Here is a 16,243-nt window from a genome sequence, read left to right on the forward strand (position 1 = left end):
TTCACTATGAAGTATGTTATTGCATGATTGACGGTTCAAAGGAGCAAGAATAACTAAGAATGCAGCTCTCAGTTTGAAAAATGGGACTTGAATAAGTCCCAAACTTCCTAAATTGGTCTTCTATGGTTAATCTTGCATAAAGCTGTGTGGACAGGTAGTCGTTGATAGAGCAAAAGACACCGTACACACACTCACACACCCAGACTACTTAACACCACACGAGGAATTTACTTGACTTCCAACCCACACACACCACCACTCAAGAGCTCAATAAAAATACTATCCCCAAGCTCGATTCAAACTCCAAACTCCTCGACCTACAAGCCCTTGCCTGCCCCCCGCAGACACTACAAGGTGAGTCGAGTTGATCAACACTCGAAATTACACTTGATGTGCGACCAAAATATACAAGATAAACCATCAAAAACTTAAAAACTCCAACCACAAAAGGCCTCTCTCAAACCATTGCAAAAGCTTCACCAAACTCCACTCTATTGGACTCTTTGGAGTAGCGCCAACCCTAATGGCACCGATACAATATTCTTAGTCCTAACCATCTTTTAAAGGAGAAAATCTTCTAATTAAAATTGTACTTTGACCAATTTTTTCTAATTCAAATGCCTTTTTATATTTTCCCTCTTATCATACAACTAATGACGAGTTTCAAGAATTGATTAAATGCCAAACGTGACGAGGGCAATGTAAAGTATATTTAGACAATTTTTTTGCTGACCCAAACAAAGTTTTATCCTCGCACTCTAAAGAACGAGGTTAATACCAAATCCTGACTAAAATTTTGGCATCAAGAACGAGTTTCAAGAACAAGGGCATTGTCTGTTGGGGTTAAGGCCTATGTGCCTTGACCGGTTGCCCAGGTCATGGGCGCCCGCCCACTGTTACCCTATACTTATAGTGAGTATACTGTATAGGGGGAGCTGCCACTTCACAGTCTCCCCACCACCCATATGTGTGTGTGTCTCCTTCTCTCTCTCTCACTCTCCATCTGTGGTGCTCCCCGATCCCCTTCAATTGGTATCAGAGCGTAGGTACGGAGGGAGCGCGTGTGTGCACAGTCACGACGACAGCGGAGAGTCAGTTTCATTCCCGAAATCGTGTCCGCGCGCGCGCGCACTTTTAAGAGTGCAAACAGGGTTTCGACTTCGGCATCGGCAAATTCAGCTTTTCGAGAGCGTTTCCAGCAGGTGTCCTATCGTTTTACCCCCCTTTCGAAGCCATTCGAGCCATCAAAAACTTCATTCAAGCTACGGTTGAGGAGCTGCATTTTTCAGCCCTCTTTTGGCAGTTTATGCTGCGTTTTTGGGTCGAAACGGAGGTTTTTGGCATAGCTTTCACACCCGGACTCGGATACATGTGATCCAGGAGTCTACCTTGGGGTTTTCGCACGCTCCGGACGCACTCGTCATATCAGAATTTTAAAATTCTGAACGCTGAATTTTCTGCAGCAGCAGTTGTTTATTGTGTGTCGAGGATTCCACACATGGTTTGCTCTCAAATGTGAGAGTGATATTTGCTGCAAGTTTCCTCACAAGTGGGAGGATACGATGTATGCCTTATGTGGTTTGATACTCAGGGAGACTAATGTGATTGCATTTTGAGATCGGCAATGTATGCCTCGAGCATGTTTTTTGGCAGCCACAGGTAGAGCAGATATTTGTGTACTAGATTTGCAGGTGTTTGCAATGATGTATGCAAAGTGTGGAGATTGGTGCATGCATTTGGAGTGCGGTTTGATGCTCTTTGGTTGCTCATGGTTTTGAGCGTGTAGTCAGTTTGGTTACTGGTTTTGTGGCCATTTTACTGACAAAACTCTGGCAAAATTTTCCAGGAGTTTTATGCGTATCATTTATGCGATCTAGGTAGAGATTGCGGGTTGCACTCAGCATTTGCGTGCGGTGTTCTCTACAGGTGGTAGATTTGTTTGTGTATGCATCCATACCGCATAGTGTGGGCTTGGTGATTAGCTCATAGATTGCAGTGTGATACTAGAACAGGCGAGGCTTGTATTGACATTGCGGGCGCTCTACTTTGGAGTGTGTCTCACAGGCTTTACATTGTGTTTCTAGCCATATTTGTAGACAGTTTCCAGGTGTTGTTGGTGAGGTGGTTTTGCTATCTAGCTTGCTACTTGTTCTCATGGCAAAGATAGGTGATCGATCAGATTGTGACCTCTCACAGATGCGCGTGTTTGATAGGTCAGACTTTGCAGCATGGAGAGATTGTATGCTTGATGCACTAACACAGCGAGGGTTGCATCGACCATTGAGTGGTGGTGCAGGTAGACCTTCAAACATGTCTGACGATCAGTGGCAAGAGCTAGAAGAGATGGCACTATGTACACTCTCTTTGCACCTTGCGGAATCTGTATATGCTCTTGTTATGTATGAGACTACTTCGAGAGCACTTTGGCACAAATTACATGATATGTATGATAGATCTGAGTCATCAAGGACTCGTGTGAGACATTTACATTCACGAGTATGCCGATAGGTGATATGTTGGTATTGTGGTCATTCTGGACACGTTAGACGGCGCTGTTTTCGTCGTATGCGACATCGTAGGAGACATGGCAGTCTTAGAGATGTATGTAGTGATGCCATGGACTCAGTTGCTTTGACAGTTGAGGCACATGTAGTGTCGGAGTATACTAGTGACGGGGATGTCACTTTTACCTCGAGCTATGCACGAGATGCTATACATGTGGATAGTGCACTCCCTTCGCAGTGGTTGCTAGACGCAGATGCTATGTTTCATGTCACGTCGCATCGTGAATGGTTTTGTAGCTATTCTAGCGGGATGCTTGGTAGTGTACGTTTGATCTATGGATCGGTGCATGCGATAGCAGATGCAGGAGATGTGAGAGTGTCATTACCGAGTGGTGCATCTTACTTGTTACGACATGTGCGCTATGTACCAGATTTGACAGTGAGTTTGATCTCGATTGGTCAACTTAGAGATTGTGGATGTCAGATTTCGCTACGAGAGCGAGATTTTGTGATGCATTTGGGTTCGCTAGTGATTGCGAGAGGTGCCAGGAGTGGTACAGGTTACCCATTGCATGTGGATCACGGGAGAGACGGTGTTGTCACTGTGATCATGCAGCCAGGTAGAGAGCGAGAGAGAAGGCGAGTCTCTTTTGCTTGTGGGTTGCAGGATGCTTTGCATGGAGTGCAGAGCAGCGACCTTGTTGTGCAGGTTGCGTCTACGGATCCACAGGTAGAGTGGGACAGCTCTAGTGAGTCACAGCAGGATGAGTCGTCAGAGGTGATGACAGAGATGACTCACATGGATGCTGAGATGTTGGCTATTGTGGAGTCATTTCTTGATATGCTTATGCCAGAGCTTGATGCAGATTCAGGACAGATGGATACTCTTGGTACACATGTGATATGTGGTGGGCACGAGGAGTCACTCCAGAGCTCGGAGTCAGAGTGCCATGGTCTCTATGATAGGGGACAGGATTGCCATGAGTTGAGTTTGAGTTCTGAGCTGGAGGTGGCAGAGGTTGCCAGGGTTGCATCAACGTTTGGTGTCCTCATGTACGAGATGTTGATCTCGAGGCCCAACATAGCAGCTGTAGTGGGAGCATTTGCAGCAGGGTTGATTAGTTGTTCGATGACTGATCTCGTCATAGAGCATAGGGGAGGTTTGTAGGTATTGGACCGATACTTGAAGGAGTGCATGAGCTCTTGTAGACTCTTTGCAGAGCTTGGAGCTAGCTCTGTGTGGCTTCCGCAGCGGGATGTTTGTCTATCAGTAGAGCCGGATGCACTAGCTCATCGAGAGTCAGTGGGCATAGGTTGAGAGAATATCTCACCTTCTATTAGTTGTACACTAGTAGATCTTGCTTAACGGCACATTGGCCTTTAAGTGGGAGGTTGTTGGGGTTAAGGCCTATGTGCCTTGATCGGTCGCCCAGGTCATGGGCGCCCGCCCACTGTTACCCTATACTTATAGTGAGTATACTGTATAGGGGGAGCTGCCAAATCACAGTCTCCCCACCCATATTTGTGTGTGTCTCCTTCTCTCTCTCTCACTCTCCGTCTATGGTGCTCCCCGATCCCCTTCATTGTCCACCTAAAGCAATGAGCACTACCTTGGTTTTCCTTTAAACCTAAACTTTAGTCTGGTTGAGCATAGTTCAATCCTGGCCCTTAGGGAAATGCAAGTGATTGAAAAAAATTTCAAGGTTTATCGTAGGGTAGAGGAGCTGATTTAGAGACGCTCAAATTGTATGAACCAATTTAAGAAAATTCAAATCTTTCCAACTCAATCTATACTAAGGATAATGGGGAGGGAAGGTTCCCTCCCACTGCCACGTGTCGTCTTTTGAGGACGTAGGCGGGCTCACACTGAGGAAGTCCAAAAAACAATAAAAAAATTTCCACCAGCCGCCTCTCGAGTAGGCTCACTTGGTGAAGTTGATCAAAGCGGGGCACCCTCTGGAAGGTGATCAAAGCAGTCGGGAGAGAGAGAGAGAGAGAGAGAGAGAGAGAGAGAGAGAGAGAGAGAGAGAGAGAGAGAGAGAGAGAGAGAGAAGGGATGTTTATGGCCACCATCTCTCCTGTGGCTCCATTCCATCACCTTCCTCATGCCACCTTCTTCATCTAGAGATAGAGATAGAGATAGAGATAGAGAGAGAGAGAGAGAGAGGTCTTTGCGGGCTTCCTCAACGTTGCCTCATCACCGGCTTCTACTCATCGCTCCTACGGCTCAGACAGCTCCATCACCCCATCCTCATCGCCACCTACCTCATCTCAAGAGAGAGAGAGAGGTCTCTGCGGGTGTCCTCAACGCAGCTTCATCACCGACTGATACTCCTCATCGCTCATGCGGCTCAGAGAGCTCCATCACCGGCTATTGCAGCTACTGCACCACCGCTACTGTGTAGGTTTCCTCTCTCTCTCTCTCTCTCATATACACACACACATGTTCGTTCGTTCGTTCACACATGTTTCGTTTGTTTGTTTGAGAGAGAGAGAGAGAGAGAGAGAGAGAGAGTGCAGACGACGTAGACTACGTGCTAGGAGAGAGAGAAATGAAATGAAATGTTATTAAATGTCAATGAGAGAGAGATGAAATGTTATATTGATGTATGTGAGAGAGCAGAGAGAGAGAGAAAGAGAGAGAAATGAAATGAAGTGCTATATTAAACGTGTGTGTGTGTGTGTGTGTGTGTGTGTGTGAGAGAGAGAGAGAGAGAGAGAGAGAAATGAAATGTTATATTAAACGTCTGAGAGAGAGAGAGAGATGAAATGAAATGTTATACTGAACGTCTTAGAAGGCCAACATACAATGTATGGGTACAAAAAAAAAGGGGAAAATTACCAAAATACCTCTCCAATTTGTGGAAATTCCCAAAATACCCCTCAAATTTCAAAAATTGGGAACACTACCAAAATACCCCTCCAATTTGTGGAAATTTTCAGAATACCCCTCAAATTTCAAAAATTCCCAAAATACCCCCAATATTTTGTCAAAATTTCCCAAAATACCCTTCAAATTTTCCAAAATTTCCAAAACACCCCTGGCTGTGAGATTAAATATCTCCAAAGATAAAGAAATTGATAGGTTTTGATAAGAAGCCTTGTTGTCTATCAATACAAGAATAATATATACTAAGGATAATGGGGGAGGGATTTTTTGTTCCCTCCCATTGCCATGTGTCTTCTTCTAAGGAGTCAGACGGGCTCACGGTGAGGAAGTCCAAAAAAACAATAAAAAATTTGCCGCCAGCCGCCTCTTGAGTAGGCACGCTTGGCAAAGTTGATCAAAGCGGGCGACTTTCTGGAAGGTGATCAAAGGAGGCGGGAAAGAGAGAAAGAGAAGGGAGGTCTGTGGCCACCATCTCTCCTGCGGCTCCATTCCATCACCTTCCTCATCGCCACCTTCTTCATCTCAAGAGAGAGAGAGAGAGGGAGGTCTGTGCGAGCTTCCTCAATGCAGCTTCATCACCGGCTACTACTCCTCATCCCTCTTGCAGCTTAGAGAGCTCCATCACCCCTTCCTCATTGCCACCTTCCTCATCGAGAGAGAGAGAGAGAGAGGTCTCTGCGGGCTTCCTCAACACAGCTTCATCAACGGCTGCTGCTACTCCTCATCGCTCTTGTGGCTCAGAGAGCTCCATCACCGGCTACTATAGCTACTGCACCACCGCTACTAGGCATGTTTCCTCTTTCTCTCTCTCTCTCACATACGTTTAATAACATTTCATTTCATTTCTCTCTCTCCTAGCGTGCAGTCCACATCGTCTGCAATCTCTCTCTCTCTCTCTAAAATGTTATATTGAACGTGTGTGTGTGTGTGTGTGTGTGTGTGTGTGTGAGAGAGAGAGAGAGAGAGAGAGAGAGAGAGAGAGAGAGAGAGAGAGAGAGAATTGACCAAATTGGGATATGCCCAATTTAGAAAAGAAGCTCCAGGCTGTTTTCGACAGTTGTAGAGAGAGGGCATCTCTTCAAATGCGATCAACAGGCTCCCTATCTGGGATGTCGTCTCTTGGAATGCAGTGAGACTTCAGAATATGCACGGCCCAATAAGCTCTGGGTTGTTTTTGGCGGATGCAAAGCAAGGGTGTCTCTGAGAGAGAGAGAGAGAGAGAGAGAGAGAGAGAGAGAGAGAGAGAGAGAGAGAGAGAGAGAGAGAGAGAGAGAGAGAGAGAGAGAGAGAGAGAGAGAGAGAGAGAGAGAGAGAGAATTGACCAAATTGGGATATGCCCAATTTAGAAAAGAAGCTCCAGGCTGTTTTCGACAGTTGTAGAGAGAGGGCATCTCTTCAAATGCGATCAACAGGCTTTCACCTTGAAGGCATGTGGCATTACACAAGATGCTGATATGCACACTTCATAAAGCACAAAAAGTGCTTGAGGAGCTTCCTATTCGGGATGTCGTCTCTTGAAATGCAATTATTACGGGATATTCATGCCCAAGAAGCTCTGGGGGGGTTTTGATGGATGCAACGCAAGGGTGTGTGTGTGTGTGTGTGTGTGTGTGTGTGAGAGAGAGAGAGAGAGAGAGAGAGAGAGAGAGAGAGAGAGAGAGAGAGAGAGAGAGAGAGAGAGAGAGAGAGAGAGAGAGAGAAGAGAGAGAAGAGAGAAAGAGAGAGAGAGAGAGAGAGAGAGAGAGAGAGAGAGAGGGAGAGGGAGAGGGAGAGGGAGAGAGAGAGAATTGACTGATTCTCTCTCTCACACACACACATGGCCCAATTTGGCAAAGAACCTTTGGGCTATTTTTGACAAATGCGAAGCGAGGGTGTCTCGAGATGCAATCACATACGCATACATGTTGAAGGAAAATGTGAGTTCAGGGAGCTCTAGGCTATTTTCAGCAGATCTAGAGAGAGGAAATCTCCTCTGGTGGTTCCTACATACTAGTGCAAAGAAGGTTTGGGCTATTTTCGGCGGCTGCAGTGCACTTCTTCATAAAGCACAAAACATTCCTGAGGTGCTTCCTTAATGGGATGTCATCTCTTGGAATGCACTGATTGTGGGATATGCCCAACTTGGGCCGCACCAAGAAGCGAGGGTGCCTCTCTTGATGCAATCACATATTCTTAAAATAAGGAGAGGTAAAGAGATATAGCTATATAGGTATAGCCTCTATGTGTATGTGTGTGTGTGTGTGTGTGTGTGTGTGCATGCACGTGCACGATCGGTTTCACATTATGCCCATAGGAAAGTCAACAACTTTTTTCTATGGCCATAGGATGCATGCAGCGAGAGAAATATCCAAATCCTGCATGCATCCTATGGCCACCATGCACCGTAGAGAGGGAGGTATAGAGAGGTGGATAGGAGAAAAATAGAGAGGGAGAAATAAATAGAGAGAAAAACATGTATAACCCGGTGCTAGATATATATCTTATCTTACAGTAATGGAGCAAGTGCTTACCTCTAGAGGAGATTCTTTGGAGGTGATATTTTCTACCCCATAGAGAGACCCAGGCAGCAATTTACAAAATGTCAAGCACGTTGCCTGAGGTGGGGATGGACCTTCAAAGAAGCAAATTGTAGATGGACTAGGTATCATCCACACAATACGTTCCAAAATTCAAGCCTCATGTGAGAGAGCGGAGGCATCACAAGTTTCCAACAAAGAGAGCATTCACAGGTTGAGCCATTCACAAGATGAGCAAGGGGTTTATCTTCATCGTCTAGAGGAGCGGATGCAGCTATAGATCAATGGTATTATGCAGCAGCAGAGCTCGGTGCAAGAACAACTTTCTCGCATAGAAAGCAACCAGGAAAAAATCATGAGTCTCTTGGAGAGGTCTCTTCTTGACAAGGATAGCATGGATTTCAAAAGCATTGTGCCTGAATTACGAAGCACTAGCAACCAATTGACCGTCGTAGCAATACAACATACTACAGATGTCTCCAAAGTCAAATTTGTCTCAAACAAGCTCAATGCATTGGTAACGACCCATTGGCCCACGAAGGGGATTAATGCCGTTGGACATGTTCATTAGGAAAAGTTTGGACTCAAAAATGGGCCTTGTAAGAATTGTTGATGTGGCATAGCTTTCAAAAAGTGGGGATCGGTAATTTTTTTTGCAAATAAGATCCAAACTTGTCGGAGGTTGGATATTTAGAATCTACTCTTCAAATGCTATCTATTGATATATAGCATGCATGTATCTGACATTGCCTTCATGTAGATCTAGAAAAAGGTGGTTTTAGATTACCGTAACGGTAACAAAACTTGGCTGATTGAAAAAAAATGGCATAACTTTCATAGAAGTCATCCAAACTTTTTGGACCTTGGCTCTTTAGAATCCATTTTTCAAGAACTTTCCAATGATAGGTCATATCATGGGGTTCTAAGCAATATTTAGAGGGGTCTACCGGGTTTCTTTCTTTTGTACAACTTTGATGATGTGGCACTCTTAAAAGGCCCAAAAATGAGTTCAAAATTTTCCTAATGCCATCCAGTTCAAAGAAAGGTAACCCTTGCAAGAAGTGAATTATATAATTGATAGTAATACTCACTTATTTCTCATTTATAAGCTTAGTAGATCTATATGTTGGTGGCTTTGCATATATTGACTACAAATTGGGGGAAGCTTATGTATGCAGTGGATACCAATTTGCGCACGACTCTTGGTTGTCTTCTTTGGATACTACATTTTTCGAGGATCTCCATAACTGTATTATTTTTGTTTCCAGTATGTCATTTGAGTCACACCTCCCGTTCCCCCCCTCACCCTCTCTCTCTCTCTCTCTCTCTCAAGTTATGCTGCAGTGAATCTCTCTCTCTCTCTCTCTCTCTCTCTCTCTCATAGACACACACACACACCCAACAAGTAGTGTTCATGATAATTTTTTGCACAAACTCCCTCTCTCTCCCCACTATACTTAGTAAGTAAGATAAAGATAGTATAGATATAAATATAGATACCTTTGGAGAGCTCTTTCATGTGGTTTTTTTGACTTTCGCTTCTCGCTTAAGCCACAATGGTGACCCCTATCTACATTGATTCTCCCTCTCTCATAGTTTCCTTCCACAACTTTGAATATACTCTCTCCAAAGTTGTTTCATGCACCAACTCTCTCTCTCTCTCTACATATATAGTATCTTTTGGATGCATCCAAAGAGAGAGAGAGAGAGAGAGAGAGAGAGAGAGAGAGAGAGATCTTAAATTATCCTTCCCAAACATTCTAAGAAGGAAATATGGGAAGGGGGAGGTGGAATCGTATTCTAGGTGTGTGCAATGTCTGAAATTCTTTCTAGGTATGACAAATGTGAAGCACTTCATAAAGCCGAAAAAGCGGGAAAGAGCTTCCTATATAGGATGTTGTCTCTTTGAATGCATCGATTGCGAGATATGCCCAATTTGGGCAGGGTCAAGAAGCTCTGGGCTATTTTTGGCAGATGCAAAGCAAGAGTGTCTCTCCCAATGCAATCACATGCACTCGCATCTTGAAGGAAACGGTAAGGGTTAGGAAGCTCTGGGCCATTTTCAGCAGATGTAGAAAGAGGGCATCAGTCCATATGCAATCACGTACACTTACGGAGTGAAGTCATGTGCCATTACACAAGATGCTGATATGGCCACAAGAATTTATGATCATATTGTTAGTCAATGGTTGCTGAAAGAAAACGTCGTGCTTGCCACTGCCTTGGTGTGAGGCGCAACAGAATGAAAATAGAGAGATATATAGAGAAGAGGAGATTGACACTTGATGGGATCCCAACCAAACCTCTCAACAAGGGTCCCCACACCATTGCCGATGTGGTATTTTATTTTGATTGAGTAAACGGAATGTACACAACAATTCAAGCCTCAATGCAACTCTACCAACTCAAATGGGGACTGTCACCATGGTAACTCTTCATAATGAAGCACCTCCACGGTTGATTTGATTCACCTTTGAATCCATCTTGATGTGGGCTGCCAATGGCCAATAATGGGTTGACCAATTTTGCAAACATTGGCTATCCTACTGCAATGGGAGTTCAAGCCTCAATGCAACTCTACCAACTCAAATGGGGACTGTCACCATGGTAACTCTTCATAATGAAGCACCTCTGCTGTTGATTTGATGCACCTTTGAATCCATCTTGATGTGGGCTGCCAATGGCCAATAAAGGGTTGACCAATTTTGCAAACATTGGCTATCCTAATGCAATGGCTGGTATGGGGCTGAATCTGCAAAATGCTATGCTGATCTACTGCACACCATAACGCTAGGGCCATCCTGTGTGATCAACTAGAGAAAAAATTCCAGGCTGTTGCTGGACCCACAAATCGCGGGGCTGATGAGTGTCTATAAGCTCTAGGAAGCTCTACACTTCATTGGCACTCCCAACTTGCAGATGGGCAAATTTTAGGGCTTTTTCTCCTTTTATGTCAGCTAGGTCAAGCAAGAGGCATCCAAGTCCAACAAAAAAGAATCATAATAAATGATTTATTTATATAAATTGGACGGGGTAAAAAATGGGTGCAAAACGGACACATCTATGTCACCTGCGAGAATCTGATTGATGCGCAGTGGGCAATTGTCGGCACAAACTCAGGCCTTAACCGATAATGGTCAATGGGCTGAATTTGCTATCCTACTGCAATGGCTTGTATGGGGCTGAAATCTGCAAAATGCTATGCTGAAAGAACGCACACAATAGCCCTAGGGCTGATCTATTGCCTAAGCCATCGCTCGGCCATCATGAGGTCAACTAGAGAAAAAACTATAGATAATGTCTACTGCTAGACCCACAAATGTCAGGCCGATCAGTGTCTAGAAGCTCTAGGAAGCTCTACTCTTCATTAGGGCTCCCAACTTGCAGATGGAAAAACATTACGGCTTCTGCTCCTTTTATATCAATTGCACACTTCTTATAAGATTTTCAGTGGCTAGGTCAGGAAATCATCATCCAAGTCCAACAAAAAAAATTCATAATAAATGATTTATTTATATAAACTGGACGGGGTAAAATAAGGGTGCAAAATGGGCACATCTTCATCGACTGCGAGAATCTGGTTGACGTACAGACTGTCGCGTTGTAACTGCAGTGGGAAATTGTCGGCTCAGTCCTTAATCGACAATCGTCAATGGGCTAATCTAATGGACTCACTCCCCCAATTATATCCTTAGTAGTAGTTAAATAAGATAAGTTAATAAAAGATAAGATATAGAGAGACAGATATAGAAGTATATAGACATTTACCATGTGGGTTGGCAAGCTTCTCTCACTGACCCCCTCAAAGAAAGATAGACATAGTTGGAAAATGCTTTCTTCTCCATACTCTCTTCTTAATTATCTAGATACTAACCTATATATATCTGTGAGTACTTATAAGATTTCTTTTTTGGACGGATGGCTATTGGCCCAAAGGTGTTGTCTCCTGGATATGCAAGACGTAGTAGGATATGTCAAGCCTCTCGAGCTACACGACGTGCAGCAGTGTGAGATAGAGTTCAATATTCTGTGGGGGAGATTAATGTGCCTCTCTTGGAAGATGGACAGAATTTGATAAATGTGAATCGATGCACTGAATTTCCTCAAGGAAGGATTGCAATGGATGTAGATATCAAGTCAATGCTCCCGCAAAGTTATGTAGGGATTGAAGTGGAAGGCAATTTGGAAGCCAATAATGGAGATGTTCCTGAGGAGCCTGTAATTGTCTCTAGAGAGGGAGATTACTCCAAAGTTGAGACACATTGCCTATCTATCACCTACTTATATTCTGAGACCACAACCTTGATGCATATCTCTATGTTGTCTCTTTCTCATGAAAAGTGTATTCTTCACAACATAGGCAACTTGGATTTTGCAGGTTCCTTTTGTGGTGCTTTATCTTGGAAAACAGAAGCAAAGACCATTCGCAAATGTATGGGGAAGAGTTGTTGCAAGTAAGGCAATGTTTCTTTTCTGCCATTAAGTGAACCTCCTTTAGAATCAAGGAAATTAATGCACGGAGAAAATACTAGAAGTAGAAAATCCTTGAAACATATCAGAGCATACAATAGTGTGTTGGCATTTGCTTCTTGGGAGCTCATATAGATGAATCTCCCTGCCAAAGAAAAGGAATCTATACCTTCAAAGTCCATGGATCTATTTATCATAACATTGGTCCATTGATGCCAGAAGAATGATCAGGTCAAATCCCTCGCTTTGCTTAGTTGTATTTTTTTGACACTGGGAATGAGTTGCAAAACAGGATGAGTCATGTTTCTAAACTCAAATCAAATGTTTTGGAAAGCTTGCAATCGATGATGCATCGAGTAAATCCATATGTTCAAGCTTTTAGGGGGTTTTCTACAATGGTTCAAACTTCCAATATTCCGGAGATTAGGATGGTCATTATTGAGAAGCATACAAATGGCTCAGAGTATGTTGCTCCAACAAGTGTGGAAGTTGCTGCAATCATGCCTGGTCAGGGTGAAGAGAGCAACATTGGCCATTGTGATATTGTGTTGAATATTTTGGGTGGTGGTCTAAAAAGAATCTCAAATTTCCATAGTTCATACATGCCTCTACTATATGTGTTGTTGCTATTTCCAAATGGTGAAGAAGGTTGGAATCCTACATACTCCAAGTGAACAGAGTGGAAGTAAGCAGAGAAGAGCTAGTAAATGAAACTACAAAGTATTTCTACAAGTATAGATTTCAAATTAGAGATGACGTGACACAATGTATTTTACATGGTGGTAGGCTACTGCAACAATATATTGTTGATGCATATAGTTGTATGGAGGAGTTGAGGTTTTTGTGGCTTTGTAATCATCAAAGTGATCTTTGCAGTGAGGTGTATCAAGGCTTGGCAGGTATGGTTGGAGAAAGATATGGAGCAAGGGATGATAGAGAACCGTTATTTGGTGCTAATGTTGGAAGAAGGGTTGTACTGCCTTCTTCATATGTTGGTGGCCCTCGCTATATGCACCAGCTGTATCAGGATGCCGTGCCAATTGTACGCAAGAGAGGAAAACCTGATCTCTTCATTACATTCACATGCAATCCGGGATGGAAGGAGATACAGGTTGCATTACTCCCTGGACAGACATCCAATAATCATCTTGATCTTACTGCCCGTCTTTTCTACCATAAGTTCAAGGATTTGATGGGCTTGCTGATTAAGAGAGTTGTTTTTGGTAAGATCATTGGACACATTTTTGTGATTGAGTTCCAAAAGAGAGGCCTTCCTCATGCTCACATTCTATGGATAATTGCATATGAGCATAAGCCAGCAAAGACATTGCATTATGATAAGTTTCCACAGTATGATGTTATCAGTCGGTGTAATGTGCATGGACCGTGTGGAAGCTTGAATAAGAATGCTCCATGTATGAAAGAGGGAAAGTGCAGGTTTAAATATCCTCGAAGCTTCAGTGCATCAACTACTGTGGCTGGGGATGGATACCCAATGTACATGAGGAGGGATGATGGAAATTACGTTGTTTGTAATAAAGTGAAAATGAGGAATAAATGGATATCAGTGTGGAGGTTTTCTCCACTATATCCACTGTGAAATATCTCTACAAGTATGTGTATAAGGGACATGACAAGGCCACTATTTTTCTACAAGATAGTGAAGGGCTTCTAAATGAAGTTACAAACTATCTTAATGCTCGATATGTATCAGTATCTGAGGCTATCTGGTGTATATTTGGGTTTGACATGCATCAAGAGAAACCAGACATACAACGGATCCAAGTTCACTTGCCTCATCAAAATCAAGTCATCTTCAACAGAGCGACTGTACAAAGTGTGATGGAGAGAGAGGTCAGCAAAAAGACAACGCTCATTGAGTGGTTTGTTGCAAATCAAAAATATCCAGAGGCCAACGATTTGTTGTACACAGACTTCCCAACAAAGTGGGTTTGGAAGCCAACAAGTAGAACATGGACTCAAAGACAGATTGGTGGCATGATTGGAAAAATGCACCACATTATTCCCAATGTTGGAGATTTCTACTATTTGTGTATGTTACTCAACTTGTGCAAAGGATGTAAGTCTTCTGAGGATATTAGAACCTTCAATGGACAATGACACATTTAAAGAAGCATGTAATGCACGAGGATTATTGAATGTTGATGATGAATGGTTACTTTGTTTGGAAGAAGCTTCTTTTCAACAAACAGGGCAACAATTACGCCTACTGTTTGTAGTCATCTGGTTTTTTGTGATCTGATACATCCTGGTGCATTGTGGAATTGATTCTATAAGGAGCTTTCCGAGGACCATGTGTATCATATGAGGGTTTGCACAATTGATGCGCATATCTGTGAACACATGGCACAAAACCAAGCTTTGTCAAACTTAGAGACAATGCTTCAGCATGAAAAGAGGCTCTCGGATTATTCTAGACTGCCCCAAGTGGATCACACACTTCAAATTATGAGTGAGCATGGAGTGCTTGCTAAAGAGTTCATGTATATTAGAGAGTAACAAAGAGTATTGTCTGCTCAAATGAAATCATCTTTCAATGTTGGACAAAGGGAAGCTTCCAATGGGGTTCTACAAGCAGCTGGCATGAGCAGAGGGGCTGTTTTTTTCTTGGGTGGGCTAGATGGAAGAGAAATACTTATCGATACAATGCATTTCTCTCTCAGATACATGGAGAGTCCAAAGTTGTTTTGGCATGTGCATCGTCCGGTATTGCAATGCAACTTCTTGACAATGGAAGGACTGCACACTCTAGATTCAAGATCCCTATTGATATAACTTTTGAATCCACATGTAACATTAAAGTAAACAGCCAGCTTGCTGAGCTATTGCGAATGAGTTCACTGATCATATGGGATGAAGCCCCCATGGCTCATAGACACGCTTTTGGGGCTCTTGATAAGACACTAAGAGATGCCATGCAAAATAACATGTTGTTTGGTGAAAAAGTTCGCCTCCTTGGTGGTGATTTTAGACAGATATTACATGCTGTGCATAAAGGAGGACAAGTAGACATTGTTAATTCATCTTTGTGCCACTCATACATTTGGCAAAGTACAGAAATCATGCATCTAATGCAGAATATGCGAGTGGTCAATTGTTTCAGTAATGTTATCGAAAGAGAGTTTGTGCAATGGACACTTGATATTGGTAATGGTGATGTTTGTGATGGGGACATACTTGATAATGTGGCTTTGTCGTCCTGCATGATTCTACCATTTGCAAGCATTGATTGATTGCATATATGGAGACCTTGAAACACTCTCTTGCCATGCAACCTTTTTCAAGGATAGAGCAATTTTGGCTCCATGGAACAAGGAGGTGGATGTTATAAACAATTTGAGCTTGTGGAAATTTTCTGGTACTTATAAGGAATATCTCAGTGCAGACTTAGTGTGTGAATCAAATTGTGATAGCATTTTATTCACAAGTGAGTTTGTCAATAGTTTAGATCTTGGGGGGGTTTTCTACCGCATGTTTTACAATTGAAACATAATGCTCCAGTTATGTTGCTTTGCAATTTGGATCCAAGAAGTGGTGTTTGTAATGGGACACGCTTGGTTTGTAAGCAATTCCACAGCAAAGTGATTGAAGCAGAAATCATTACAAGGTCACATGAAGGAAATGCAGTGTTCATTCCAAGGATTGATTTTCTCATGGGATCTAGAGAAGGTCTCCCTTTTGATTTGAAACACCATCCTTATGCTGTGCTTTTGGGATGACAATCAACGAGGCACAAGGCCAAACATTGGGACTTCTTGGATTGTATCTCCCAACACCTGTTTTCACCCATGGTCAATTGTATGTGGCGATGTCTTGCGTGAGATCCTCGTCTGCCATCAAGG

General features: G+C 43.1%; 1 protein-coding gene across 1 annotated transcript; it reads left to right on the forward strand.

Moving 5' to 3' along the window:
* The first annotated feature begins 12,029 nt into the window (after window positions 1–12,029).
* On the forward strand, window positions 12,030–15,634 carry LOC147427601 (uncharacterized). Its single transcript, XM_086496738.1, has 4 exons — window positions 12,030–12,364; window positions 12,673–13,050; window positions 13,167–13,955; window positions 15,022–15,634. Exons 1-4 carry the CDS (start codon window positions 12,030–12,032, stop codon window positions 15,632–15,634), a joined length of 2,115 nt encoding a protein of 704 aa, XP_086352864.1.
* The last annotated feature ends 609 nt before the right edge of the window (window positions 15,635–16,243 follow it).

Source organism: Adiantum capillus-veneris, chromosome 23 (assembly GCF_014529385.1).
Source record: "Adiantum capillus-veneris isolate H3 chromosome 23, ASM1452938v2, whole genome shotgun sequence".
Lineage (NCBI taxonomy): Eukaryota > Viridiplantae > Streptophyta > Polypodiopsida > Polypodiales > Pteridaceae > Adiantum > Adiantum capillus-veneris.

Coding starts and splice junctions, on each gene's coding strand:
- LOC147427601 (XM_086496738.1), top strand. CDS start 12,030: ATGGATGTAGATATCAAGTCAATGCTCCCGCAAAGTTATGTAGGGATT. Junction 12,365..12,672: donor ATGGGGAAGAGTTGTTGCAA/GTAAGGCAATGT, acceptor GTTGCAAAACAG/GATGAGTCATGTTTCTAAAC. Junction 13,956..15,021: donor AAATGGATATCAGTGTGGAG/GTTTTCTCCACT, acceptor TGGGTGGGCTAG/ATGGAAGAGAAATACTTATC.